This window comes from Phyllostomus discolor, chromosome 13, assembly GCF_004126475.2.
Source record: "Phyllostomus discolor isolate MPI-MPIP mPhyDis1 chromosome 13, mPhyDis1.pri.v3, whole genome shotgun sequence".
Taxonomy (NCBI): domain Eukaryota; kingdom Metazoa; phylum Chordata; class Mammalia; order Chiroptera; family Phyllostomidae; genus Phyllostomus; species Phyllostomus discolor.
Window position 1 is genome coordinate 42889992 of NC_040915.2, and position 25967 is coordinate 42915958.

Genomic DNA, 25967 nt, shown 5'->3' on the forward strand with positions numbered 1-25967 from the left:
GGAAGTTTTCCGGCTGGAGCGACAGTCTGCAAACCCACGTGGGGTGGACCCAGGGGTACGCTGCTGGGCATCCCAGCCGCACCTGAGCAGGAACAGGGCGCCATGGGGAAGCTGCGCCGGCGGTACAACGTCAAGGGGCGCCAGCAGGCGGCCCCCGGCCCCTCGCAAGGCCCCCCAGAGCCGCCCCCTGTGCTGCTGGAACTAGAGGGTAAGGCGTCCGGGGGCTGGGTTTCGGGAGGAGGGCCACCAGGGGTCTCGCCTCCGAGGCCGGCCGGTGGGGGCTGAAGGTCCCCGGACAGTGACAGTCTCATTTTACCCGAATTTGGAACACTACCCGGGCTTTCTCTCGCTTACAGGCCAGCCCAGCGTAGCGCATTTGGGCAAGAAAATAAGTTCATTTCATCCATCCTGATGGCTCCCATTGTACATTTCTTGCCCTAAAGTGTTTTGAGCCCACCCCTGCCTGCTCAACTGCAGGCTGCTGACACTGCCGTCAGTTGGAGCGTCTACAAAGTGCTAGGCGCTAGAAACGTGACAGAAAAGGAGATTTATGGGGAGCAAATCCCCGCCGTACGCAGCTTAGCCGCTCCTGGGATCACGGAAACTATACAGACCGTGGCGGGGTTGTCAGTACTGGGGAGATGAACAGAAGGGGTGATTGGGCGAGTTGTGATGTTGCATAGGGTGCGTGGGGAGGGCTTCATGGAGAAGGCGTCCTTTGAGGCAAGACCTGAAGGCGGCCAGAATGGCCGAGTGGAGGTGAAATTTGAAAATGGGGGCGGGGTCACCAGGTGAGGACCGTGGCTGTGGGAGATAGCCGCGTTGCTTAAAATTGCCTCGTTCTTAAATGATGGTCACACAACCTCTCGTGCTGTTTACATAAGCTCGTAAGGAGCCTGAGCAGTTAATAACAGGATCGGACACTGCCCATCTGAGCCACTGCAGAGGGCACCCCAGTGTTGGATGTCAGGCACAAGGGGTCGCTCCCCAAGCTGCTGCAGTAGGTTGAGTTGAAGAGGGATGTGGTAGCTGAGTGCTGGTCTGCATGGCATACTTTCAGAAGGTGACATTTGAAAATAGGTGGGACATAGACTCGGTACGTTGTAACATTATTGTGAGAATAGCTTGCATCTCCCAGACCCGCCCTAGAGCAGTCCCCACACCGAGGAACACCTCGTTATAGAGTGTACCCCCTTCTCTCTCCCCCCACACTGGGACAGGGGTGCCCTGGCTCACAGCAGAGCCCGACCCGTGGCAGGTGCTGGGTGGATGGGTCGAGTGAAGGCACAGTGGGCTGGGTCTGCACCCCCATTCCTGTGTGGGCCCTCAGGGGGCTCCCACGAAGGGCTGGAGGTCCCCAGGGGAGACCAGCATTAAGTAAGGGGAGCCCTGAGCATTGCCAGCATCTCCTGGCCCCTGGGGCTGCGGGTCAGACCAGCCTGCCCTTTTAGATAGGGGCACGCTGAAAGGAGTCGATGCCAGCAACGCCCTGGTCCTGCCGGGGAAGAAGAAAAAGAAGACCAAGGCCCCTCCACCGTCGAAGAAGAAGAAACCTCTGACCAAGAAAGAGCGGAAGGTGCTGCAGAAAATCTTAGAACAGAAGGAGAAGAAGAGCCAGGTACACCTGCTGCCCCGCCGGGGTCTGCACACGGCTCTCCGGGCCGGACAGAGATGGGGCAGGGGTGAGCAGGACTGAGCCCCAAAATGCCTGCAGTGGGGAGACTGAGAGACCCCGATCTCTAGGCTTTGCTGATTCACAGTTGATACTCTGCCAAGGTCCCCGTGCGGGGCGCTGTGACTCCAGCAGGGGACCGTCCGACGCCCGTCCCCCAGAGCACTCACTCTTCCGAGTGTCCTTCTAAAATCCGGTGCAGCGCTTCCCCACACCATCCCGTACCTTGTTTTTCTTTTACCGATTGTGACATATACGTGTAGAAGCACGTATCAAATACGTATAACGTAAACAGCAGTAAAAACTCACAAGCTGCTCACCAGGGGAAAGAAGCCCCGGGGCACGTCCCCACAGGCGGCTTTTTGTGCGAGACAGTGTGCAGTGACAGAGGGAGGTGGAGAGAGCCTGCTTACCAGCCCCGGCTCCCGCGGCACATCCGCTGGTGGGAGAACGCCACGTGCCAGTGGTTGGGATCCGACCGTCGGTTTCAGAAGGCGGGTGGCGTCAGCCATGCTGAGTGTTGTGTAACATCCCGCTTCCCTCCGAAGAGAGGGTCCTGACGCGCCCGTGTCCTCCCCCAGCGCGCGCAGATGCTGCAGAAGCTGAGCGAGGTCCAGGTGTCGGAGGCGGAGCTGAGGCTGTACTACACCACGTCCAAGCTGGGCACCGGGGACCGCATGTACCACGCCAGAGAGTGAGCCGGCCAGCCCCTCTGCAGCCTGCCCCTCCCGGGCGACGGCGTCCCCCTGGGGCCGAGCGTCAGGAGGAAACGCGTTTGCAGGGGCCTCTGATGCTCCCAGTGGGTAGAGGCCCCAGGAGCTGCTGAACACCCTACGAGGCGCCACACGCTGGTGTCGGCCGGGCGGTCCCTTCTGGAGGCTGGCGCGTCTGTCCCACGCCCCTCTGCTGGCTCCTGGTGCTGGCCGGCAGTCCGCGCCGATGGCCGGCTTTTAGACACCCTCTCCAGCCTCTGCCCCCGTTGTCATATGGCGTCCTCACAGCGTGTCTGGGTCCCCCTTTTTTCTCCTTGTGAGGACACCAGTCCCTGGGGTGTAGGGCCCACCCCAGTCCAGTGTGACCCTATCCTAATCATACCTGCCGAGACCCTGGTTCTGAATGAGGTCATGTTCTGAGTCTCTGGGAGCCTGGATTTTGGGGGGACACCATTCACCCCAATGTAGCCCACAGTTAAGAATTGGGAGAGCCCTGACCAGGGTGGCTCCGTGGGTTGGGCGTCATCCCACAAAGAGAGAGTTCGCCGGTTCGATTCCCAGTCAGGGCATGTGCCTGGGTTACAGGCCAGGTGCCCAGTGAGGGGAGTGCAGGAGGCAACCGATCCATGTTTCTCTCCCTTTCTTTCTCCCCCCCCCCCCGCCTCTCACTAAAAATAAACTAAATCTCTTTTTAAAAAAGAACAAAGAGATTTCCCATTAAAACCCAGATTCCCCCCGGTCTTGAGCTGTTGGACGGTTTCAGCACACTGCTGACGTTTCTGCAGGACCCCGGCCTTGGGCTGAGCCCCTGGGGCCCTCCCCGAGACCCCCCACTCACTGTGGTCTCCCACCAGCCGGCTCTGTTCATCTTGCTGTGCACGGAACGGCTGTGTCCCAGGCTGTCCTTGGCCCCAGGCAGAGAGCAGTACACCGAACAAAATGCTGAACAAGCTTCCCTTCATGGTGGGGGGCGGGGGGGACGGCAGCAATCACATGAGTGTGTGCACCTCTGTGTGGCTCCGGTGAACACCAAGCAGAAGTGAAGGCTGGGGAAAGGGTGGGGCGGTTTGGGAGAAGCCCCCGAGAGGTGACATTGGAGTGAGGCGAGGGTGGCAGTGGAAACAGCATGTGCCAAGGCCCTGGGGCGGCCGGAGCCCAGAGCTGCCTGCGTCGGTCCTGGGGCCTTTGCGTCAGACTCTGGCTCTCCCGCAGGAGAGCCGACGAGGTCACGGCCCCGGGTCGGACGATCAGCAGCCTCAGCGGGGCCCGCCGGAAGCGCCGTCTGCAGGAGGCAGAGGAGGAGGAAGAGTCGGAGTCCTCCTCCGTGGAGTCTGAACCCGACGAGGCCCCGGCCGCCGAGCAGGTGGAGGCCGGAGCGGGGACGACGGCGCCATGTCTGCCGCCAGCTCTGCCCGGGGGCACGGGGGAGAGCCCGGTGCCCAGTGGTCCGCCCCCTCCTGCCGGGACCCCCGCCGTGCCTTCGGCCCCTGCAGCCGAGGCCTCCCCGCTGGCCAGGCCCCCCGTGAAGCCCGCCGTCTTCGTGCCCGTGAACCGCTCCCCGGAAATGCAGGTGCGAGGCTCCGGCGTCTGCTGAGAACGTAGGCCGCGTGGCGAGGGCCCGAGGGGGCGGAGGGGGCGTCACCCGCACATACGGGTCGACCCCACCAGCGACAGCCGAGCTCCTCCCGTGTCTCGGGAGCCGCGCGGTCCCTGAGGACGGCGGGTCTCGCCCTTTGAAGGGCCCTGCTCGCGGCTCTGTCCCCGCCCCCGAGGCTCAAGGCTTCCACTCACCGGTGGGCGTGCTCGGTCCCCTGAGTCTGGGTGCCGGCCGAGTGCCAGCCGCCACCTTCGTGGAGGCCGCTCTGCAGGGGCCCGCCCCCGCCCCCAGCCCCAGCACTGACTTCCTCCCCCTGCAGCAAGAGCGCCTGAAGCTGCCGATCCTCTCCGAGGAGCAAGTGATCATGGAGGCCGTGGCCGAGCACCCCATCATCATCGTGTGCGGCGAGACGGGCAGCGGGAAGACCACGCAGGTGCCCCAGTTTCTCTACGAGGCGGGCTACAGCAGGTGGGGGCCGAGGTGGCCGTGGGGGTGCTGTCCACCCCCCCAAAGGTCCTTACGGGCGCGGTCTCCTGAGCTGCCGGGCCCCGGCTCCGCGGCTACGGGCGAGCTGCTTCCCGTCTCTGGGCCTCGTTCCCGGAACCGGGGGGGCGGGGAGGGTGTCCTTGCACCTGCTCCCCAGGGTCAGGGCGGGTGTGTCCGTGAGGTGCCCCAGCTTGTGTGAAGCCCTTACTTAGATCCGTCCCTGGCACACGGAGCAGGGTGTCGCCTTCTGTGGGCTCCTTGGACCCACATGGCCGGGTCCCCAAGGCCACCCCCGTTCAGCAATGGGCTGGGAGGGCTCCCAGGACTCAGCGTGTCGTCAGAGTCAAGGTCGAGCTTGGGTCCAGCAGAGGACACGGAGCCCAGTCACAGAGGGACAGGCCCCGGGGTGGCGTCTGGGGGACACAGGCTCCCGGCGGAGTCACCCTGGTCACACCTCCAGCTGGGAGCTGAGAGGACACGCGTGACGTGCCATCTCCCCGGGAAGCCCACGAGAGACTCAGCGCGCAGGGTGCTACTGGGGGGCTGGTCACCTAGGCCCCCTCTGCCTGCAGGTCCCCAAACCCCAGCCACCCTTCCCGAAGGACAGCAGGGGTCCCGCACAGACAGCCCCTCCCCTCTTATCCTTCAGGGAAGGGGCAGGGGCGGGGGGTGCGTGGGAGCCCTCCCAGAATCCAGGGCTCCAGCGCCCCCTGCAGGGGGGCCAGTCCGGCCTGCTGAGCTGACCTCTGCACAGCCCAAACCAGCCCGTCCCCTTGGTGGTGGGCTCCACGCCCGGTTTCCGTCGCACGGGGCCCATGGGTCTGTCCCCCGTGTGTGTGGCCCTTCCACGTTTACTGCTAAGCGATGCTGAGGTGCCCTGCCTGGCGTGCATGTCCCCGGGCCCCGGTGAGGGCCACCTCTGCCCAGCGAGTCCTGCCTGGGAGCCACGTGTGACTTGGGGACCGACAGCGGGCGTGGGGGGGCGTGGCACCGCTAACGCACTGCGTTCTCTGGCCCCCAGCGACGGCAGCATCATCGGCGTCACGGAGCCCCGCCGCGTGGCCGCCATAGCCATGTCCCAGCGCGTGGCCAAGGAGATGAACCTGTCGCAGCGGTGAGGGTTCAGCCTCTAGGGGTGCACGGGGTGGGGGGCGGTCCTCTGGCCCTGTGCAGGGTCAGCTGTCCCTGAGGATCTAGGCGGCATCGTGGGCCCTCGTCCCTGCCGAGGGCACTGGGAGGGACCATCACTTCTGCCACTCCGTACCTGGGACAGGGGTCTCCTCTCCTGAGAAGGTTGTCTGCGTGTGGGACAGCGGGACCCTCCCAGGCAGGGGGCGTGGAGCTGGGACAGGCCAGCCGGGCCTCGGGCTCAACGTCACATCACACGCAGAGTGCTGAGCGGGCCGACTGGCCCTAGCGGGGCCCGAGGGCAGGGCAAAGCAGCAGTGGGCGCACGCCGGCGGGCAGCGGTTCGGTCTCAGCATCACCACATCCACTGAAAACCCTTCTGAGATGCAGGCCCCCCTCTCCTGGCGCTGGGGCCGTAGGACTTGCCTCGGAGAGTGGTTGGAGCAGAGCGGGTGCCGCCTTTGCCAGAGACCTCGGGGCGTGTTGCTGGCACAGGTGGCGGGCCTCGGCCCTGGGCCGCCCGCCCACGGGGACCAGGCCGCCTCTGCTGCCCACCTGGCACTGCCCACAAGGTTGCAGCCCCGACCAGCGAGGCCTCTGGGGGACTTACCTGCCATGTGCCCGCAGGGTCGTCTCCTATCAGATCCGATACGAAGGGAACGTGACCGAGGAGACCAGAATCAAGTTCATGACGGACGGCGTGCTGCTCAAGGAAATCCAGAAGGTGGGTCGCTCGTCCAGTCCCGGAGGGCAGGGCCGGTGCGTGGAGGCAGCCTGGAGCTAGGACACCACCACACCTGTAAGCAGCTGCCGTGCCAACGGCTGTGTGACCTTGGGCCAGTCACTTAACCTCTCTGGGTCTTAGCGTCTTGATCTGCAAGCAGGTGCCTCCCTCGTGTGACTGTTGTGCAGGAGCCGTATAGTGCGCGAGAGCTCCTTAGCACAGCGCCTAGCAGGTGCTCGTTAAACGTGAGCTCGGGTTTGTACCGTGGTTGGGTTCGCAGGTGTGCACGCAGTAGCCACGTGCACACTGCTCCTCACTGGCTGCGCGGCCTCCCCCTGCGCAGGGTCAGGGGGCGGAGGTGACTCCTCCCTCGGCCTCTCGGCTGGCCAGGGAGGCTCAGGGAGGCGGCTGTGAGCTGGGTTTGGGGTCTGGTGGCCCCTTCCCGTGCGGCGTGCAGCGGTCCAGGTAGTTGCCCTTGGCCCCCACTGCACGTCTCACGTCCACTTCCGCCCTCTGCGGCCCACGGGCATCTGCACTTGGTGCTCCGATCTAATAAGTAGTAGCTGTCCTTTCTCGGCCCGGCCCCGGCCCCTGGGCACTTCACAGGCAGTCGAGTCACTGTCACTGAAACCCCCCCACCCTGGGACCCCACGCGTCAGGCGCTGGTGACCCTGCTGTGCGGGGGAAGGCACTGAGTCCCGGGGCAGGGGAGTCACCGGCCAGGACCTCAGGCGGCGCGCCCTGGGACCCGCACCTGCTGTCAGAGGGGGCCCCCTCCGAGTGGGAGTTCGGGGGTGAGGAGTGACCCCGGGGTGGCTCAGGCCTCGGCCGCCGGCCTCACACCCCAGCCTCCGCCCCCAGGACTTCCTGCTGCTGAAGTACAAGGTGGTGATCATTGACGAGGCCCACGAGCGCAGCGTGTACACGGACATCCTCATCGGCCTCCTGTCCCGCATCGTGTCTCTCCGGGAGAAGGTAGGGCGGGAGGTGGGGGGGGGGGCCCGGGGCCGGGCTGGGGTCTCGGCGTAGCAGCCCAGGCGGGAGTCCCAGGTCCAGCTCAGAGACCATCGTCCTTCCCTCCCTGCAACGTCAGAGGCTCCAGCGAGGAGTTCGTGCTTGGCCAGGCCCTGCTGGCATCCTGAGATGGGGCCGCAGGCCACGCCTGGGTGCCCAGTGCCCAGCCCAGGGTCTCCCCTGCCACCCCCACCCCCGGGGGCCTGCTGTGTCAGGGAACACCAGCCGGGGGGTGGCCTCCCAGTCCTGCTGGGAAGGGGACACACTTTTCTGTCTGAATCACAAACACAGAACGCTCGTCAGACAGACGGCAGTTCTGTGTGCGGTGGGCCGGGCTGGCCCCCGGGGCTTCATCTGAAGAGGCGCCATGAGCTGGCGTTGCAGGAGGCGGGGTGGGAGGAAGTGAGGAGACGGGGGCGAGGCTGGGAGGTGGCAGTGGGAGGACCCGGGTTCATGCCACCATTGCAACTTAACTTGGGGGACGTTAAGGACCCCCTCGAAGGAGCCATCGCCCTGGGAGAGGAGGATCCTGCTCTCAGCTCGCTTCCCCTGCTTTTTTCTGGGGCCTCTGGCAAGGAGGATGGGGCGGGGGGGGGGTGGCCCTGGGTGGCCGCGGGCCACCGAGCCTGTCTTCTGTCCCCCTGGGCGGCCGAGGGTCACCAAGCCTGTCTTCTGTCCCCCAGAGGCTCAAGCCGCTGAAGCTGCTCATCATGTCGGCCACACTGCGGGTGGAGGACTTCACCCAGAACCAGCGGCTCTTCTCGGAGCCGCCCCCCGTCGTCAAGGTGACACTGGGGCCGGGCTCTCGGGCAGCGGGGTGGGCGGGACCCTGTCAGCCGTGACAGCGAGGACACCAGTCGTGAGGAGGGACCCACGCAGTAGAGGAGGGAGACCTCGTGGTCAGAGAGCCCGGGAAGTGGGAGGGGCTGAGCCCGGGCCAGCGCGCTCATCCCGTGGGCATCCGTGGCAGGTGGAGTCCCGGCAGTTCCCGGTGACGGTGCACTTCAACAAGCGGACGCCGCAGGAGGACTACAGCGGCGAGTGCTTCCGGAAGGTGTGCAAGATCCACCGCATGCTGCCCGCAGGTGAGGCCCGCCCCTTCCAGACCCCGGGGGTGGGCGGTGGGGCTCCTGCCCTCCCCCCGAGTGGCCCGAGGGTTACCGTCCTTGCCGTGCCTCAGTTTCCTCCCTGGCTCCAGAGTTGACGGCGCCCGCCCTGCCGAGCTCCACCCAAAGCTCTGTGAGGCTTCGGTGAGCACCGAGCGGCGCCTGCCAGCAGCCGGCGGCAGGATGGTGCGCAGGGCCCAGGCCAGGCGAATGGGCGTGCCCCACCCGAGCCGCACTCCCGAGCCCTGGGGCCCCAGCGCTGGCTCAGTCACGGCATCTACCTGACGGAGCTCCTGCAGGTGGCTCCCCTCCCCCGTCCTGCAGACGCACCTGTTCTGCGTGTTTCACGGACTCAGTGAAACACGGGGCCACGCCGGGTGGCCTTTGGTGGGTGGCGTCTCTCTCGGTGTCCGTTCTCAAGGTCCATCCACGTTGTAGCCAGTGCCAGAGCGTTAGCCCTTTACACGGAAGGACCACCTTCCAGGGGGCGCTGGGCCGCTCCCTCCCTTCCGGCTGCTGCGCCCGGAGCTGCCGCGGCGGGTTCTGGCTGCGCCTCCCCTTCCCGACCTCCGGGGCGTGGAGCCGCTGGGCCGGGCCAGACGGTAGCTGTGGCCTCCCCGTCCCGCTGCACTCGGTCCGGGAGGTGGCTGCCGGCGTCCATCCCTGTCTCCCAGTTGGACGGGTCGTCCTTGAGGCCAGCCCTCGGCGCACGGCTGGGCAAGCGGTCGCGGCTACGGTGGTGTCTGCTGCTTGGGGAGCAGCTAACAGGGCCTCGCTCTCCCCGCAGGCGGCATCCTGGTGTTCCTGACGGGGCAGGCGGAGGTGCACGCGCTGTGTCGCAGGCTCCGGAGGGCCTTCCCGCGCTCCAGGCATCGGCCGCCAGGTACCCAGGGGGCTGGAGGCTCGGGGCCCCCACGTCCCTATGTGAGAGCTGCCCCTTGTCCGCCCACCCGTCCCCCCATAAAGGCCGCCGGCGTGGTGACCCCGCTCTGCACAGGGAAGGGCGGAGCCCCAAGCGCCCGGCCGGGGCCACGGGGCGTCTTCCTCCCTGACCAGCTCCCCTTTCCAGAAAAGGACGACCAGCAGGACTCGGTGGAAGAAACGAGGAAGTTTAAGAAGTCCCGGGCGAGGGCGAGGAAGGCCCAGGCGGCGGTAGGTGGAGGGCAGCTGGGGGTTCTGCAGCCTCCTGGCCTGTGTGGTGGCCGCCACCCCCTCCCCGGCCCCCTCGGGGCTGGCCGTGCACGTGGAAATGTGGTTGAAGAGAAACAGAATTAAGGTCCCCTCCTCAGTCATTAGACTCATCCTGGTGCCCAGGGGCTGCCTGCGGATACCAGGGACCACGTCGGCCACCAGGGCCCAGCCCTTCCCTGCCGTGGAGGGGCCTCTGCGGGAGGTGCTGCCCAGGGGCCGTGGGGCCAGCTGAGACAGGGGACATCAAGACTCCCTGCGCTGTGGTCCCAGAGGAAGCTTCCGGAGGCCAGGCCCCAGGCACCGGAGCCGTGGCGTCAGTCGTTACTTGCGGCCGACCCGCCTGTGCACAGCAGCCTGCCAGGCGGGGCCCTGCCTTCTCTCCACACGTTAGCAAATCGTCCCACGATTATCCCCAACCGTCAGACGAGGGAACTCGGGCAGGGAGAGGTTGTGTGGCCTGCCGTGGGCCTGTGGCTCTCGGTGGCAGAGCCGGGCCTTGGTCCTCGTTCTCCCTGCCCGTGACAGAAGTGCCCGCGCGGGGTCCCCTGCAGCCCGCGGTCCTGACGCCCTGTCTCCCGTAGGCGCTGCCGCAGATCAGCTTGGACAGTTACTCGGTTCTGCCGGCGGGCGAAGGTGACGAGGACAGGGAGGCGGAGATGGACGACGAGGAGGCGGCGCTGGGCTCCGACCTGGACCTGGACCTGGGGGATGACGCAGCGGACGGAGGTGCCGCCCCCGTGCACGTGCCCTGGCACAGGCGCCCCAAGGGCGTCCACCGAGCCCCCGACTCTCCAGCCCTCCCCCCCCGGGGGCTGCGGGTCTCGGGGTGTGGCCTGGAGCTTCTGCCCCGCGCCAGCGCTGAGCCCCACTGCTTCCTGGCAGCCGACAGGCCCTTGGGGACGTCTCGTGTGGGCTGTGGCGAGGGGCCACCCGTGGGCTCAGCGTAGCTGGGGGAGCGCACGCCTCCGTGCCATCTGGGCATAGTGTCCACCTCCAGGGGGTGCTTCTGTGTGGAGACAGCCCCAAGGCCGTGCCTGTCCAGCCCTTCCTTGTCCAGCACCGGGCAGCCCGAGGGCACCCCCAGCCGCCTCCAGGGCCCTGTACGAGGAAGGGGTTCCACAGGGGGCCAGGGGTTCCACAGGGGGCCAGGCGCTTCCCATCTGGTGGAGCAGTGGGGCTGGGGAGAGCCCCGGGGGCCCCTCCGCCCTCCGCCCACCTAGGCTGGGCCTCCCTGTCTGCCTCTCTGGTGTGGGGGGCTGAGCCCCTGGCAGCGTGGCTGGCCCAGGGGCATCTCCGGCAGAGCAGGCCGTGGCGAGGACAGGCTGAGGCCGGCTCCTGCCGTGGGTGCGGGGGGTAGCAGCAGCATCCTCCGCCTCCCCTGCAGGTGAGCAGCCGGATGCCTCGCTCCCCCTGCACGTGCTTCCGCTCTACTCTCTGCTGGCCCCGGAGAAGCAAGCCCAGGTAACAGGCCGGGGCGAGGACAGGCGCCTGGCCAGGGAGCCCCCGTGGGCAGCGGAATGGGGGCAGGGCAGGCACTGGGCCATCCAACTGGTCAGCATGTAGCTTGGGAGCATCGAGGCTGGGCCCTGTCTACCTGGTCACCTCCCGGCCACACGCATGCAGCCTGGCCGGCCTCTCCGATGGGAGCGACAGCTCTCCGTCCCCACACACACCCTCCCCTGATCCCGGTGGGGTTTTCGCGGCCTCTGCCGCCGTCCTAGGTCTTCCAGCCTCCCCCGGAGGGGACTCGCCTGTGTGTGGTGGCCACCAACGTAGCCGAGACGTCCCTCACCATCCCGGGCATCCGGTACGTGGTGGACTGCGGGAAGGTGAAGAAGCGGCACTACGACCGTGTGACCGGCGTGTCCTCCTTCCGCGTCTCCTGGATCTCCCAGGCCTCAGCGGACCAGCGGGCCGGCCGCGCGGGCCGGACGGAGCCCGGCCACTGCTACAGGTGAGGCGCCCCAGGCCCCCCCGCCAGGGACCCTGGGGTCGCTCTGCAGCAGCCACGCCCCGAGGGGCAGGAGGCGAGGGCCCCGGGTCCCCGTGGAGACTGTCCAGGGTGCTCTGTAAGCCTCTCTCTCTCTCTGGCCTCCAGGCCTCTCTCTGCTGCTGGTGCCGCCATGCGGCCCTTTGCTTTTGTTTGTTCTAAGACTTTATTTAATTTTAGAGAGAGGAAGGGAGAGGGAGAGAAACTGGGAGAGAAACATCGATCGGTTGCCTCTCTCATGCCCCCACCTTGGGACCTGGCCCGTGTCCTGACGGGGAATCGAACCGGCGACCTCTCAGTTCTCAGCCCGGCCGGCGCTCAGGCCACGCCAGCCAGGGTGGCTCTTGGGCTTTCATTGCCGAGCTGTGAGAGCTCCTCGTGCCGCGCGGGCGTCAGGTCCTCGCTGGTGTCGACATCGGCATTGGCAGGGTTCCCCCACTCTGAGCGCTGGTACTCTTTAACGGCTCCGTTGCTGTTTTGTTTTTTTTTTCCCCAACGTTGTTATAAATCACAAAAAAAGGAAGCCCGAGAAGCCCCACAGAGAACGCCGGTGCGGAATGACTGGTCACCACGCACCGAGCGCCGGGCCCTGTGTGAGCCCTGCCCAGCCGCACGCAGCGGCTGCTGGTTCAGCCAGGGTCATGGGCGAGGTCCCACGGGCGGGCGGGGCCGGCCGGGCACCTCGGGCCAAGCGTCTCCGTCCCCCACTCACTCAGGGGTCTGAGCTGCCGGGCCCTGTCCTCCTCAGGCTCTACTCGTCCGCCGTGTTTGGGGACTTCGAGCCCTTCCCGCCGCCCGAGATCACCCGGAGGCCCGTGGAGGACCTGGTCCTGCAGATGAAGGCTCTGGACATCGAAAAGGTCAGAGCGGCCCCCTGCCCTGGCCCTGCCGTCACCGTGCTGCGCTGTGGCACCCCTGTCCTGGGCGTGCTGGGCTAGGGTGCCCCGGCCCCTCCTGGGCCGGCTCCTCTTCTCTGTGGCCCGGGGGACCCGGGAGCTGATCCTAATGGTCCAGCCCAGATGCCTGGGGCCGGCGGGCAGACAGGCCCAGCCCCTGCGTCCCTGCCCCGGTATCACCGAGTGTTCTGTCCTCGGTGTGGGGGACGGGACCACCTGCTCCCCCCACCCCCACCCCCCCGAGAGGTGCCGTCCGGGAGAGGCGCCCTGCGCCCACGGGACACCCCACACCCGTGAGGATGCGCTCCCCGTTCGTTTCCCCCCAGCCCTGGGCGCCCGCAGGCCTGCTTTCTGGCTCTGTGTCCGTCCATCCCAGACATTCTGTGTCAGTGGAGCTGCTCGGGCCTCGTCCTCCTGGGACCGGGCTCCCGCCCGGCCTCCTGTTCCGGCGTCCCCGGGCCCTGGTGCGGGTCACTGCCTCGGCCCCGGTCTCGGCCAAGTCACGCTCCAATGTGCGCACAGACCGCTCGCGGCTCCGCTCCCTAGCTGGCCGGGCCGCTGTGGCTGGAGCTGCTGTGAGCAGGGGCGCCTGGGGGTCCGCGAGGACCCTGCTTTGAGTCGGCCGTTCCTTCGGAGGAGGCGCCATCCCAGCCCCCTTGCCGATCTCGTGCCCGGGGGGACCTGGCTCACAGGTCTTGCAGCCCCGTCTGGCTGAGCGAGAGCCTGGGCGGCGGAGCCCCGTCTTGCTTTCCTGCGTCTCTGCTGCCCAGAGCGGCGGCAGGGGCCGCGCCCGGGCAGTGCCCTTGGGTGCGTGCGGGGTGTGATTGAGTGCAGGACGGGGGCCTGCGGCGCTCCCCTGGCCCGAGGATTGAGGAAGCCCGGGCCCCTTTGAGTGTCCGGCCCCTGCGTCCGGTTGGCATGCACGGTGCCCAGAGGACAGCCTGGCCTCACCCCCTCTCTCGGCCACCGTGCTTGCGTCTCGGCATTCACACCTGTCTACCGCCCCGTCCCTGCATCCAGGTGGTCAACTTCCCCTTCCCAACCCCGCCCTCTGTGGAGGCCCTCCTGGCCGCCGAGGAGCTGCTGATTGCGCTGGGGGCCCTGCAGGCGCCCCCAAAAACAGACAGGTAGCTGGGGGTGGGGACGGAGAGCCCAGCGCCCACCATGTCCTCGGCCCCTCCCCCTCCCCAGCCGACCCGTCTGCCTGGCCTCCCCCACGCTGCAGGGTGAAGCAGCTGCAGAGGTCCCGGCTGAGCTGCCCCATCACCGCCCTGGGCAGGACCATGGCCACGTTCCCCGTGGCACCCCGCTACGCCAAGATGCTGGCGCTGAGCCGGCAGCACGGTTGCCTGCCCTACGCCATCACCCTCGTGGCCGCCATGACCGTCCGGGAGCTGTTCGAGGAGCTCGACAGGTGGGGCCGGGCCCTGGGGCCACGGCCGGGCCGAGCAGGGCCTGGAGCCCGGCCTGCGGGGGGACAACTGGCTCGTTGGGTGGCCTCAAGCAGGACCCTGTCCTCTCTGCACCCGCCAGTGTTCCGATCGCTGCGGAATCTGTTAGTTATTCGGATACCGCTGACGTCAGGGCGGGGTAGCACTGGGGGGCTGGGAACCCCGAGTCTGGGCCAGACTGCCAGGGTGCAAACCTCCCCGTGCCACTTCCGCGCTGTGTGACCCTGGAAAGGTGACTTCCCTCCCTGTGCTCGCCTTCCCCACCTGGACGGGGGGTGAGGTGCTAATGGCACTGGAGCTGATGCGCGAGCGGGATTAGTTCACACGAGCAAAGGACCTCAGACCGCACCTGACTCCCCCGCCCCCCCCCCCAAGCGGCAGCGGCTGTTTTCGGGTGTGGGGACTGCAGCGGTGACTCCTCACCCAGCCCACACCTGGGGACTCCTCACTGCGATCTAGGAACAGCGCAGGGACACAAGACGTTGTCCTCGGTCGGGCTGTTTCTTTGCGCTGCTCTCCACGTGCAGCCGCTGGTGGGACACGTGCCCTGTGATGGTCTTGTTGGCTCCAGAGGTGAACTTGGGTGTGAATTTTGAGCCGGAGCCTAAGGCCTCAATCACGTTGGTGGCCCCAGCGGGCAGTGTCTCTGTCCCTGAGCCGCCCAGCCCGCCCCGATGAACAGACGTGCATGCTGCCCCTGCGGCCCTCGGCCAGGGCGGTAGCCGGGTGCGTTGTGTTGCAGGCCGGCCGCCAGCGACGAGGAGCTGGCCAGGCTGAAGAGCAAGCGGGCCCGGGTGGCCCAGATGAAGAGGGTCTGGGCCGGACAAGGGGCTTCCCTGAAACTCGGAGACCTCATGGTGCTGCTGGGTGCGTGTCGGGCGCAGAGAGGGAGTGGGGGCCGGCGGGGGGCAGCGAGTGACCGTGCCCCTCCCTCTCCCCCAGGCGCCGTGGGAGCCTGCGAGTACGCGGGCTGCTCGCCCCGGTTCTGCGAGGCCAACGGGCTACGGTACAAGGCCATGGCGGAGATCCGGCGCCTGCGGGGCCAGCTGACCACTGCAGGTGCGGCCCCAGTGCCGGCCCCTGGGACCCCCGGGCTTCCCGTCCACGGGCAGCCCCGGCTGAGAACGTGGCCCTTTCGATGTTTAAAGTTGTTCTAAGCAACGTGGTCCACGAACAGCTGCGCCCCAGTTGCTCGCCGGCTCTGCGTTTGCAGATCCCCCTGCCCGCTGAAATGCATCCGTGACCCCAGACCGGTGCTCGGTGCCTTGGGGGTCCTGGGAGGACACACGCGCTCTCCCATCAGCCTGTCTCAGTCTCGTCCTTCTCCTAGTGACATCCCTCTGGTCACCCTCTGTCCCTGGCTCTGGTCCAGACCAGCTGCCCCTGGGCCCGCCCCATCCTGGGCTTCTGCACTCCCGAGTAGGGCCCAGCCTTGGCTCACGGGGTCCTCAGGGTCCACGGGTCTCTGGGCTACTGTCCTACCCCCCATGGCACATGGCGTCCTCGCCGCCGCCTTGTGGGCAGAGCAAGCAGTTAGAGCTTCAGTCACATCCGCTGTGCAGGCAGGTGGAAGGGGCAGGACTCGGCCAATGAAACCCAGAGGGTTTGGGGTTTTGTCCTGAGTGGGAGGCTGTGGCTGTGGGGCGAGCAGCTGGCCCGGCCCTGCGAGGCCCGTGTCCCGGCAGCCTCTGCGGAGGGGCCGCAGTCAGCAGCTGCTGAGGTGGGGCTCGGTGCAGAGGGTGTGGGGCCTTCCAGGAGGTCAGGGGGTAGCCAGCCCCAGGCCCCCACGTCCTCACCCCTGGCACCCGCTGCAGTGAACACCGTGTGCCCCGAAGCCGGGCTCTTCGTGGACCCCAAGATGCAGCCGCCTTCCGAGAGCCAGGTGACCTACCTGCGGCAGATCGTGATGGCTGGCCTGGGGGACCACCTGGCCCGCAGGGTGCAGAGCGAGGACCTGCTGGACGACAAGTGGCGGAACGCCTACAAGGTTGGGTGCCAGCTCGGGGGACGGGCAGTGGGGCGGTCACTGCGCCCAGAGCTCCCGCTCCTCCCTGCCCTCTGTCCCGCATCCTGCGGCCTGGTGCCAGCTGTGGGCGCGGTCAGCACACCTGGGGGGACAGCAGATGGCGGGGGGGGGGGGGACCCTGGGGTCCAGGTGGGTCTGTCCTCAGCCGTGGTCCCCACCATGGAACAGAGGGGTGTGCACAGGGTGGCCACAGCTTCCTTTGAGCACGAGCTTCGCCCCAACTTTACTTGCACGTCCGCTTCACTGAGGCCCGAGTCACGCACCACACGGCTGGCTGTGCTCAGGCGCCTGCCGGCGGCTTTCAGCAGATGCACAGCGCGGGCGGCTGGTGCACAGTCGGTCTCAGAACCTTGTCGCTGCCCCACCCTCTCCGCATCTCCCCGCCCCTCGAGGCCGCATCCCGCATGCTCCCTGCAGACGGGACCAGACAATGCAAGGCCTTTTCTGTCTGGCTTCTCTGCGTCAGCTCCCATCCACACGCCCGTGTCTTCCCGCGGCTGGATGCTGCTCTCTGGACGGTGCGCTGTGCAGGGGCCGCCCCTCCGCTGTCCCGGCCGGGCATGCACCGGGGTTCGTGTGGGCTCCCCTCACTGGGCGCTTGCATCTCCTGGACTGAGGCCCACTCACCCTCTCTCTGCAGACCCCTCTGCTCGAAGACCCCGTCTTCATCCACCCCAGTTCCGTCCTCTTCAGAGAGCTCCCTGACTTTGTGGTCTACCAGGAAATTGTGGAGACCACCAGGATGTACATGAAAGGTAGCAGAGCTGGTGGCCGGCCCCTGGCCCGACCCACCGTGGCCTTGGTGAGCTGTGTCACCAGGACTATGGCAGGGAGAGTGCCCGAGCCCTTCCCAGGCGGCAGCGCCCACTCTGACCCCCACCCTTCTCCCTGGGCCCAGGCGTCTCGACCGTGGAGGTCCAGTGGGTCCCGGCCCTGCTGCCCTCCTACTGCCAGTTCGACCGGCCCCTGGAGGAGCCGCCCCCCGCCTACTGCCCCGAGAGGGGCCGGGTGCTGTGTCACCGGGCCAGCCAGTTCTGTGAGTCGGGGACCTCCTGGTGGCTTTGGCTCACACGTGCTTTGCCCTAGGAGACGTGTGTGTCTCAGCTGGTATCACCCCACACTGCCTGTCCTTCTCAAGGGGGGGGGGCCCAGGGCTCGGTAGGGGACTGGGGGGGCTACGGGCTCCATCACGGCCCCCTCATGGGCTCCCGTCTCCAGACCGAGTTGGCTGGCCACTCCCTGCCGTCCAGGTGGAGTTTCCGGAAGGCCTCGACTGCTACAAGCACTTCGCTCGCTTCCTGCTGGAAGGGCAGGTAGGCGGCTGGGGGGCTCCCCTCGCCCCTGCCTTGGCGTCACGGGCGGGAGGCGGGTCTGGGACCCTCCCTGGCCTGTGCTCTCTCCCCAGGTCTGCCCCAAGCTGGCCTCCTACCAGGGCTGCCTGCTGTCCAGCCCCAGCACCATGCTGAAGACATGGGCCAGGTACAGCCTTTCCTGGGCGTGTTGTGGGGCAGGTGGCGGCAGAAGTTGCTGTTAGTGTCCTGGGCCACTGAGACCCAGTGCCATCAACTAAGAGGCATAAAACAATAGAAACATGATCTCTTGTAGCTTCGCAGGCCAGAAGTTCAAAATCAAGCTGGCAGTAGGGCTGTGCTTCCCCCAAGGCTCCGGGTGGGCGGGGGGGGGGTCCTCCTGCCTGTCCCAGCTCCTGGGGGCTCCAGGGGCTCCCTGGCTGGTGACCGGATCACTCAGATCTCTGCCTTTGTCCTCACGTGGTCTCTCTCTGGTCCCCTCTGGTCTCTCATAAGCACACCGTCATTGGGTTCAGGGCCCCACTCCGATCCTGCGTGACCTCGTCTTAATCCATTACACCTCCAAAGACCCTCTTTCCAAATAAGGTCATGCTCTGAGGCTCTGGAGGGAACGGGCTTTTGAGGAGACGCTGGTCGTCCCAGCGTGGAGCTGCTGGGCGCCAGCAGGGGGCGCCCTGTGTGCCTGAGCCCTGCGGGCTCCCTGCCTGGCTAGGGCCTGGGGCCGGGTGCCCTGCCAGCAGATGGCTTGAGCACCCTCTCGGGGCTGGGCCCCCTCCCCGCAGGGAGGTCTGTGGTGCGGGGAGACGGACAGCGAACTGCGTGGCTGGCACAGATGGCCGCGGGGGTGGTGATTCAGGGTCACCGGGAGGGGTCGATCAGGAGACTGCACGGGCAGATTGGGGGAGGTGGGGCTGTAAGCCAGGCAGAAATCTGGAGGAAGGTTCTGGATGGAACGAGCAGCGTGCGCAGAAGCAGCCTGGGTAGGCAGGTGCCCCTGGAATGGGAAAGGCCAGGACAGGCCAGTCAGAGGCAGCGGAGGCGCAAGTGGTGGGGGATGGGGTCAGAGGTGATGACAGGTCTGGACCCTCCAGTCCAGCCCACGTCCCCAGCAGGGTGGAGGGGGAGGGACCCTTCACCCTCCCGGGGAGGGCTGGCCTGGCGTGGCCAGCCTGTGGGTGGCACGATGACCCACGCCCCACATCCCCGCCCGCAGGCTGCAGCCCCGGACGGAGAGTCTCCTGAGAGCCCTTGTTGCCGAGACAGCCAACTGCCGAGACGCCCTGCTGGCTGCTTGGAAGAAAAACCCCAAATGTGGGTTTGACCACGGCAGGCGCCCCCGGGCCGAGGGGTCGGGGGTGGGTGGGATGGGGCCGACCAGGGCAACCCAGGCGCGGTAGGAGGCTGTGCCCTGCAGCGGGTGGCCGGGCACAGGCCGCTCTGACACCGTCTGTCCTCCGCCTCCCGCAGACCTGCTGGCTGAGTTCTGCGAGTGGCTCCCGCAGGCCATGCACGCTGACGTCGAGAAAGCCTGGCCTCCGACCTCTGACCTCTGACCCGATACCGGCCGCAGGGCTGAGGACTGTCTGGGGACCGAAGTGGGTGCCAGCAGCCTGTTCCTGGCACAGTCACCCTGGCCTCCCTGGAAACCCGTGCTCATCTTGGCCCGGTTCCGGACCCGGCTTGCGGCCCCCTGGGCAGTCTGTCCCAGGGGCGGCTTTTTTAGCGGCTTTGTTACGGGACAGATGACGGTTTACCTCACGAGCCGGCGCCCTTTCTAAGTGTGCCCCGTGGACCACATCAGCCCTGCGCGCAGCGGCACGGCTGGAGGGCAGAGCCGCGGACAGCACCCCCGCAGCACGCAGGGCCCGGGCTGCCCACCCTCTCCTGCGGAGGGGGCGTGAGGAGGGGCGTCTCCCCCGCGGTCGGCCCCCCTTGCCATAATAAATCTTGGTGTAGAAGCCTTGTGAGTTCTAGTGAACTGGAGTGTGGGGTGGTCAGGGGTGCCCCCCCCCCCCCACACACACACACGTATTGGAGCTCACCGATGGCGGCGCACCCGCCTGTGGGTGCCAGCCGCCCGCACTGGGAGCCGCTGGGGTGGCTCAGTTCCTCGCTTCCACTTGGGTGTTTTCCCTGAAGCGGTTTGTGCTAAATGTCACAGTCTAAATGCCAAAGCTTAATAATGCAAGTACATAAGGAAGGCAAAGCAAAGATGACGCGTTTAAAATTCCATAAACATACACTTCCCCGGCCTGGTAGCCAACCTTAGTGTGCCCCCCAAATGGATCTCCCCTTGGCTGTCCCCCACCCCCGATCCTGGCCCTCACCTCCTGCCTGGGCCAATGTCGGACTTCCCGGCCAATCTGCCGTCCCTGCTGTGGGCACATGGTGTATTCTCCGTGCGGCCGCCGAAGGGAGCCCTTACACCAAAATCTGGTGGTGTTCGGGTGCAGCAGGCTCTCCAGTGTCTCAGAAGGTTGAAACCCCTGCTTCCTTACGTCTGTAAACTCCACGCACGGGGTCTCCTTTCTGACTCTGCGGCACATCACGCTCCACCCCCCGAGCCTCAGGGCCTTGGCACCTGCCACTTCCTCTGTTTCTGCAGACGCGCAGCGACAAGGTGTCTCCAGCAGCGCCCCCACGCGGCCTGCCTTCCGCTTCCCTCTCATCACCCTTGGTCTCCGTGAAACCTGTCACTACCTGCTTGCTGTTAGACTCCAAACCGGAGGATCACGCCCAGGGGAGCTGAGCAGCCTGGGCCTGTCTTACTCGGTGCCAGGGTACTTGAACTCTGCCTGTGCACGCAGTAGGTGCTCCATGCGTGCACGTTACGTGGCATTAGGCACAGAAGAGTCACTGAACAGTTTTCCCGCTTGATGACACGAATATCTAGTAGTGTTGGCTTAAACGTGCAGGTTGTCCCCTCCCAACTACCCAAATTCGAGTCTCCAGCGGAGGGATCCGGGTCTGTACCATCGGGACCCAGGGGCATTTCTCACTTGGGGTGTACAAGGGAGGTTCCTTCTCAGGTCTACCGATGAGGGGCGTCTGGGTCCCCGGGTAAAAAGTGGAGATGCCGGGGATTGAACCCGGGGCCTCATACATGCAAAGCATGCGCTCTACCACTGAGCTACATCCCCTCGTTTCCAGCAGTTGTGATAGTACAGAAATCCACAGCCTTTCTCGCTCGCAGAAACGCCTTTCTAAACGTTCGGCGTCTCCACTGATTCACGCAGGGCTCTCGGTGACTCCCCCGAACCCACCGACCCACCGCGCTTACAAAGGCCCGGCCCGCGCTGGGTGGGAGCGGTAGGAAGAGAACACTATCTATATAGACCAGCGAGGAGGAAACCAATCAGAGCTCGTCCTCGTTAGTATAGTGGTGAGTATCCCCGCCTGTCACGCGGGAGACCGGGGTTCGATTCCCCGACGGGGAGGCCATACAAACCTTTTAAATGCTCTGTGATACACATGCATGAAGATAGACGCGCGCGGGGACGTGTACCGCAGTTGCGTCTGCAAACGTCAAAATTAGCACGCTTCCGCAACATGTCCCTACCCCCAAGACACACTGAGTAAGTAAACTGGGTGCTCGCCAGTGGGCCTGATGATTACCCATTAGGTACGTGATATTCCATACGTCGCAGCATTTTTGTATTTACATTCCTGATCAATAGCTAATGATTACAGCGCTTTTATCACGGATCGGGCAGTATTCGTCAGCGCTTTACAACAACCTTACCGGTATGAGCTGCTCTGTCACATTGCACAGATGATGTCACTTGCTCAAGGTCACCTAAACGCAATCTACTCTAGACGCCGGTCACCTCTGGGGGCAAGGACGGGGAGAAGGTGGGAGGGCCTCCTTGACTTTCCATTCTTATCTTTCCAGACTGTTTGATTTTATTTTTCTTTCTCCCTCCCTCCTTCCTTTCCCTCGCTTTCTTTCTCCATTTCCTTGCCATCCTCCCTTCCCTTGGTTTCCTTCCTTTCTTCCTTATTCTATTTCTATCAGAATGATACATTTAACAGCTGTTAAAGAACTTCTGTGAGTTAGTGAAGAGCAGCAGTAGGAGTCCCCTGCAGCCCCCCAACTTGCTCCGCTGCCGAAAGAGTTCAGAATACGCTACTTCGGCGTTTAGATTATTTTGACCTGTAGGCCCTTGACAAACAGCAGATGCAGGGAGAGGCTGTCGGTGAAGTCTCCTTTATCTGCCTAATGACAGATCCTTGGAAGGAACTCAGCTGTCACACAGCCCCTCCCCAGGGATGACGGACTTGTCACAGGACAGCAGACTAGAAGTGGACTATACACCCTGACGAATTCGGTCGCAAACGGTCATACTCCCCACATGCAATCAGAAGAAAATCCAAGCCCTTCACCTCGGAGGCTGGCGAGATCTGGCCTCTGCCTGCGTCTTTATCCTGGCCGCGCACCCTGTGCCCTTCCCCCCTCCCCACCTCTTCCACGCTGACTCTTGTCCCTTCCTTGCCGACCTCGTCCCAGCCTCAGGGCTTTGCACAGGCTGCCCCTTGTGTCTGAGAGCCTTTCATTCCCCAGATCTTCCATTTCCCAGCTCCCCACTTCTCGTACTGGTGCACCCCCCATATTCGATCCCGTCACTACGGTTTATTTGTGAACGAGCCAGGTGCTCACAAACACTTATGAAATGACTTCACACCAGGGAGGATACCCGCCCCCCCCCGCCCCCATTTCCCAAAGGGAAGGGAGGCAGGGAGCGCCGCACTTGGATGCCGACTTGTTGACTCCCTCATGTCTTGAGGCTGAGCAGGTGCCACAGGTGGGGTGACCGTGTTTGGACGCCGGACGTGAGGCACTCACTGCCCCAAGGAACGCCACATTCAGGCTTGTACATCATCCCACGGGCCTTGGAATAAACAGCATCCCTGCCCCGCTGGGGCTGTTTGGGGAGCTGTACCCAAGGGTGACCTTGTTCTTTTGCACAGAGACCAGAGCCTGAGAAACCGGACTCAGCCAGGTACGATTCATCCATTCATTCGTTCGTTTATTAATTCAATAAATATGTATTAAGCACTTTCCTGGGCCCTGAGGGATACAGCAGTGATGTAGACAGATGGCTTCTTCTGGGTTTGTCATTCCAGCTGGGGAGACAGAGCATGGACAAGGAAACAATACAATACCTAACCTAACAATAAATATTAGGGGCTGGGGTCGTGTTGGAAGGTGTGATCAGGGAAAGCCTCTCGGAGGAGGTGGCCTTGAAAGACCCGAGGAGGCACTGCACACAGTTGCGGGGCGAGCCTAGCAGGAATGGATTCCGGCTGATTTTAGTCTCTTGGCATTGGTCCCCTGGCGGATGATTCAGGGCTGTGAAGCAAAGTAGGAGTAAAGGAGAGGACGCCCGCTACAGCCGCCGAAATAGCTCAGTTGGGAGAGCGTTAGACTGAAGATCTAAAGGTCCCTGGTTCGATCCCGGGTTTCGGCAGCCCCTGCTTTTTTTTTTTTTTTTTTTTCCCCATCCCCAGGATGAGGGGGTAGAAATAAGTAAATGATGATTTTCTTTTGTCCAACTAGTAAAAGGGTTTTACTTTCTTTGTTTAAAACAGCTCAGAGCCGTGTCCACCGGGAGCCCGAAGGGATGAGGTCTTCCCCGCAGCTCCCATCTGCGGAAATCCACAGGGGCCGGTGTCTCCTTGACTCTGTTTCTTGTATTTGATTAATCTGTTCTATGTGGGTGTTGGTTGTTCGTTAATTATTGCTTTCTGTTTATTAATGTCTGCGCCCTGAACGCCCGCAACTGAATCAAAGAACCGAGCAGGAAACGGCCTCTTCAAGACGGAATTAAGTGGGACTTCTGGTTCTTTACTGCTGTAGGAAAAGATAACTCGGGTAAATCCTCGGGGTCTGCTAAGAGCTAGTATACCTTAAAGGAAAGTCTTTCAAAAAAAAAAAAAGTTGTACAAACCCGAGAAGTGGAGATGCCGGGGATCGAACCCGGGGCCTCATACATGCAAAGCATGCGCTCTACCACTGAGCTACATCCCCCGCCCCAGGGGGCCTGCGGACGCAGGGAGTCGCGCCTTTCCCCCAGTAGCTCGTTTCTCCCTCTCGCGGGGCTCCGAGGCTGCACACATCCCAGCAGGGCTCTGCGCGCCCCGCGAGGCCCGGCCCCGCGCGCCGGCGGAGGCCCCGCGAGGCGACCCCCGCCCCAGCCTGGAGAGCGCTGTCTCCATATGGACGAATCCGGAAGGCGGCTGGCAGGGCTCGTCCTCGTTAGTATAGTGGTGAGTATCCCCGCCTGTCACGCGGGAGACCGGGGTTCGATTCCCCGACGGGGAGGCTTCCTGCAGCTTTTTATCGCTTCTCCGTATTTTTTCATTTCTTTTAAACAGATCGAATTATTTTTTTCTTCTTTCAGTTTTATTTTGTACATATCGAGTTCTTGGGCTCCCACAGGCATTTCTTTCCTCTGGAAGAGTGAACCGTCCGGCCCAAGTCTATGGGCTGCTTGGTCGCACCCGCGCCCCAGCTGCCAGTGAGTGCCCCAAGGTTACAGGGAAAAAGCGCTTTCTCCCACGGACCCGTTAGTTTCCATCTCCTGCACGCCCACAGCGCTGCGGTGCAGTGTTTGGTTTAGGCACTGGCTTCCCAGAACAAAGCTGTCCGCTTCTAAGGCCAAAAAGGGCTTCCTCTGCCCCAGACAGGCCGCGTGTCCGCTCTGGCTCAGAGGCTGCGGACGTCGGTGCCACGCCGACGGATGCCCTCGGGGAGCGTTGGTGGGTGTGAGACAGGCCGTGGGGGACGCTCGACTCAGCGGTTTTCTGCTCTCCACTGAGCTGCAGGCTCAGCTTCCTGAGCACGGGCCTCCCCCTTCTCGTGGCCTATTCTTCCCTTTGTTTATCTCTTTGTTTATTTTGTCACACTCACCCCACACATATGTACTGAGTCCTTCTGTGCCAGGTGCTGTTGTAGGCACTGGGGACAGAGCAGGACACAAGACAGACAAGACCTTGTCCTCCTGAGTTGACCGGCAAGCGAGGGACACAGACAAACAGTACAAAGCTGGCTTCGAGTGCGACAGAGGGGCGAAGAAAAAAGCAAAACAGATCAGAGGGTGGGACAGGCCGTGCATGCGAGGCTCAGGTCCCTTGGGAGACGTGCCAGGAGGGCCTTTCCGAGGACCTGGGCAGTGAGGAGGAGCAAGCCATGAGAAGACCTGGGGGGTGGCTTCCAGACAGAGGGAGTGGCACGTGCAAAGGCCCCGAAGTGGTGAGGAAGCTGACGTGCCTGAGGAACAGCAAGGAAGCGGGTGCACCTGGGGTGCCCTGAGGAGGAAGGAGAAGAGGAAGGGAGGACATTAGCAGGATCAACAGAGGCCAGATCCCCGGCGGCCTTAAAGGCCAGACTAAGAGTTTTATGCGAGAGGCAAAACAATGGAGTTTGTTTTGAGCACAGTAATCTGGCAAGAGAGCGAGCAGGGGCGCCCGCTGAACTGAATATAGTCCCCTAGGTTCCTCCCAAACCATGTCCAGAATAGGGCCGCCCAGGGCACCGTCCTTCTGTTCTGGCCAAGGTCTCTCTCTCTCTCTCTCTCTCTCTCTCTCTCTCTCGGCCACCCCCTCGAGCGAAGGCCGGGGAGGGCTTGCACAGCAGCCCCATGCTGCAGCTGACCCTGCGCCCTTGTTCATCCCTGGCACCTCAACAGTGCCTGCACAGCGTCAGCGCGCTCCAGGGGGGTTGTGGGGGCATCGGCCCTCCACGGGAGCTCACACAACGACACCAATTGTTCCAACCCTCCCACGTGTCACCGTCCAGTGCCACTCCCAACCTGGAGCAGGTACTAGTAAACCCTCCACTTCACAGAGGCGGCCCCAGAGGTTCGGAAATAAAATTATTGCGGCAGAATCCAGCGTCCTGTGCACCAGCTCACGGAGGCCTTTCGCCCTGAAATCTCAGGCATCAGCAGGCTGTGAGGGACCTGATTGGGCACCGTGGAGGCTGGATATGTTGGGGGTGTTCTCCCCAGCACAGTGAGTGATTCTGTTTCCTGCCTGGGAGTCTCTGGCACTCCTGAGAGGAGGTGTAGCCTCGGTTTTCTGCCCCCTCCTCGCCCCCTCCCATTCCTTCGCCACTCAGTGGCGCCCTGATGACCAGAAAGACACTATACATTGTGACTTCTGTCCCCTGGGGTTCTGCCCAAGCTCTCCGGAGGAGATACAGGCTCAAGACCGTTAACGGTGGCTCTTTTTAGTGCGAGACTGTGAGGAGATTACTTCTCCTGAGTTTAAGCCATGATTCTGGGGGTGGGATCTGTTTCTTTTTAGTTTGCTTATTTTTACATTCAGAAAAGTTCTTTTCCGTAGGAAAGAAAATCTTCAAGCAGATGTGCAGACCTTAAAGTCACTGAAGGTTGAAATGTTTTTAAAAGAGGAAACCAGAGATTTGGGGTAGAGGTGCAATCAAGCAACACCCTTCGTTATCGGAAAGAAAGGCTTTCATTTTCCTTCCCTTCTTATCTGCTTGTGAGAAGCCACATTCAAGAATAGGTCTGTTTAAGAAAAGAAAAGAAAAGAAAAGAAAAGAAAAGAGAAGAGAAGAGAAGAAAAGAAAAGAAAAAAGGAAAGGAAAGAGAGAAAAGAAGAAAGAAAAAAAAAAAGAAAGAGGTTTGGCTGGTGTGGCT

General features: G+C 63.8%; 2 protein-coding genes and 5 non-coding genes across 10 annotated transcripts in view; 5 read left to right on the forward strand and 2 right to left on the reverse strand.

Moving 5' to 3' along the window:
• DHX37 (DEAH-box helicase 37) lies at positions 1–19074 on the forward strand. 4 transcript variants are annotated; one of them, XM_028527679.2, is made up of 27 exons: positions 2–208; positions 1452–1618; positions 2254–2366; positions 3598–3955; positions 4302–4450; positions 5490–5582; positions 6224–6320; positions 7182–7295; positions 8018–8119; positions 8305–8419; positions 9228–9323; positions 9510–9592; positions 10213–10357; positions 11016–11092; positions 11353–11585; positions 12370–12481; positions 13538–13644; positions 13743–13931; positions 14711–14835; positions 14911–15027; positions 15783–15955; positions 16635–16749; positions 16893–17030; positions 17213–17307; positions 17400–17473; positions 18518–18615; positions 18772–19074. In XM_028527679.2, exons 1-27 carry the CDS (start codon positions 103–105, stop codon positions 18855–18857), a joined length of 3477 nt encoding a protein of 1158 aa, XP_028383480.1. In that variant the 5' UTR covers positions 2–102; the 3' UTR covers positions 18858–19074. The 4 variants fall into 4 exon arrangements, with proteins under 4 accessions (XP_035869873.1, XP_035869875.1, XP_028383480.1 ...); XM_036013980.1 differs by lacking the exon at positions 17400–17473 and having other exon boundaries at positions 1–208; positions 16635–16796; XM_036013982.1 differs by lacking the exon at positions 18772–19074 and having other exon boundaries at positions 1–208; positions 16635–16796; positions 18518–18591.
• UBC (ubiquitin C) overlaps positions 17795–25967 on the forward strand; it is an 18137-nt gene continuing 9964 nt past the window's right edge. Inside the window, exon 1 of the mRNA XM_036013984.1 lies at positions 17795–17813. The gene's annotated coding sequence lies outside the window, so the exon portion shown is untranslated. The remainder of the gene's footprint in view (positions 17814–25967) is intronic.
• Positions 20373–20444, reverse strand: TRNAA-UGC. Its single transcript has one exon. It is a non-coding gene; the product is annotated as a tRNA-Ala (tRNA).
• Positions 20670–20741, forward strand: TRNAD-GUC. The gene has a single exon. It is a non-coding gene; the product is annotated as a tRNA-Asp (tRNA).
• TRNAF-GAA lies at positions 22700–22772 on the forward strand. The gene has a single exon. It is a non-coding gene; the product is annotated as a tRNA-Phe (tRNA).
• On the reverse strand, positions 23261–23332 carry TRNAA-UGC. The gene has a single exon. It is a non-coding gene; the product is annotated as a tRNA-Ala (tRNA).
• Positions 23555–23626, forward strand: TRNAD-GUC. Its single transcript has one exon. It is a non-coding gene; the product is annotated as a tRNA-Asp (tRNA).

Coding starts and splice junctions, on each gene's coding strand:
- DHX37 (XM_028527679.2), top strand. CDS start 103: ATGGGGAAGCTGCGCCGGCGGTACAACGTCAAGGGGCGCCAGCAGGCG. Junction 10,358..11,015: donor GGATGACGCAGCGGACGGAG/GTGCCGCCCCCG, acceptor CCTCCCCTGCAG/GTGAGCAGCCGGATGCCTCG. Junction 14,836..14,910: donor AGACCTCATGGTGCTGCTGG/GTGCGTGTCGGG, acceptor CCTCTCCCCCAG/GCGCCGTGGGAGCCTGCGAG.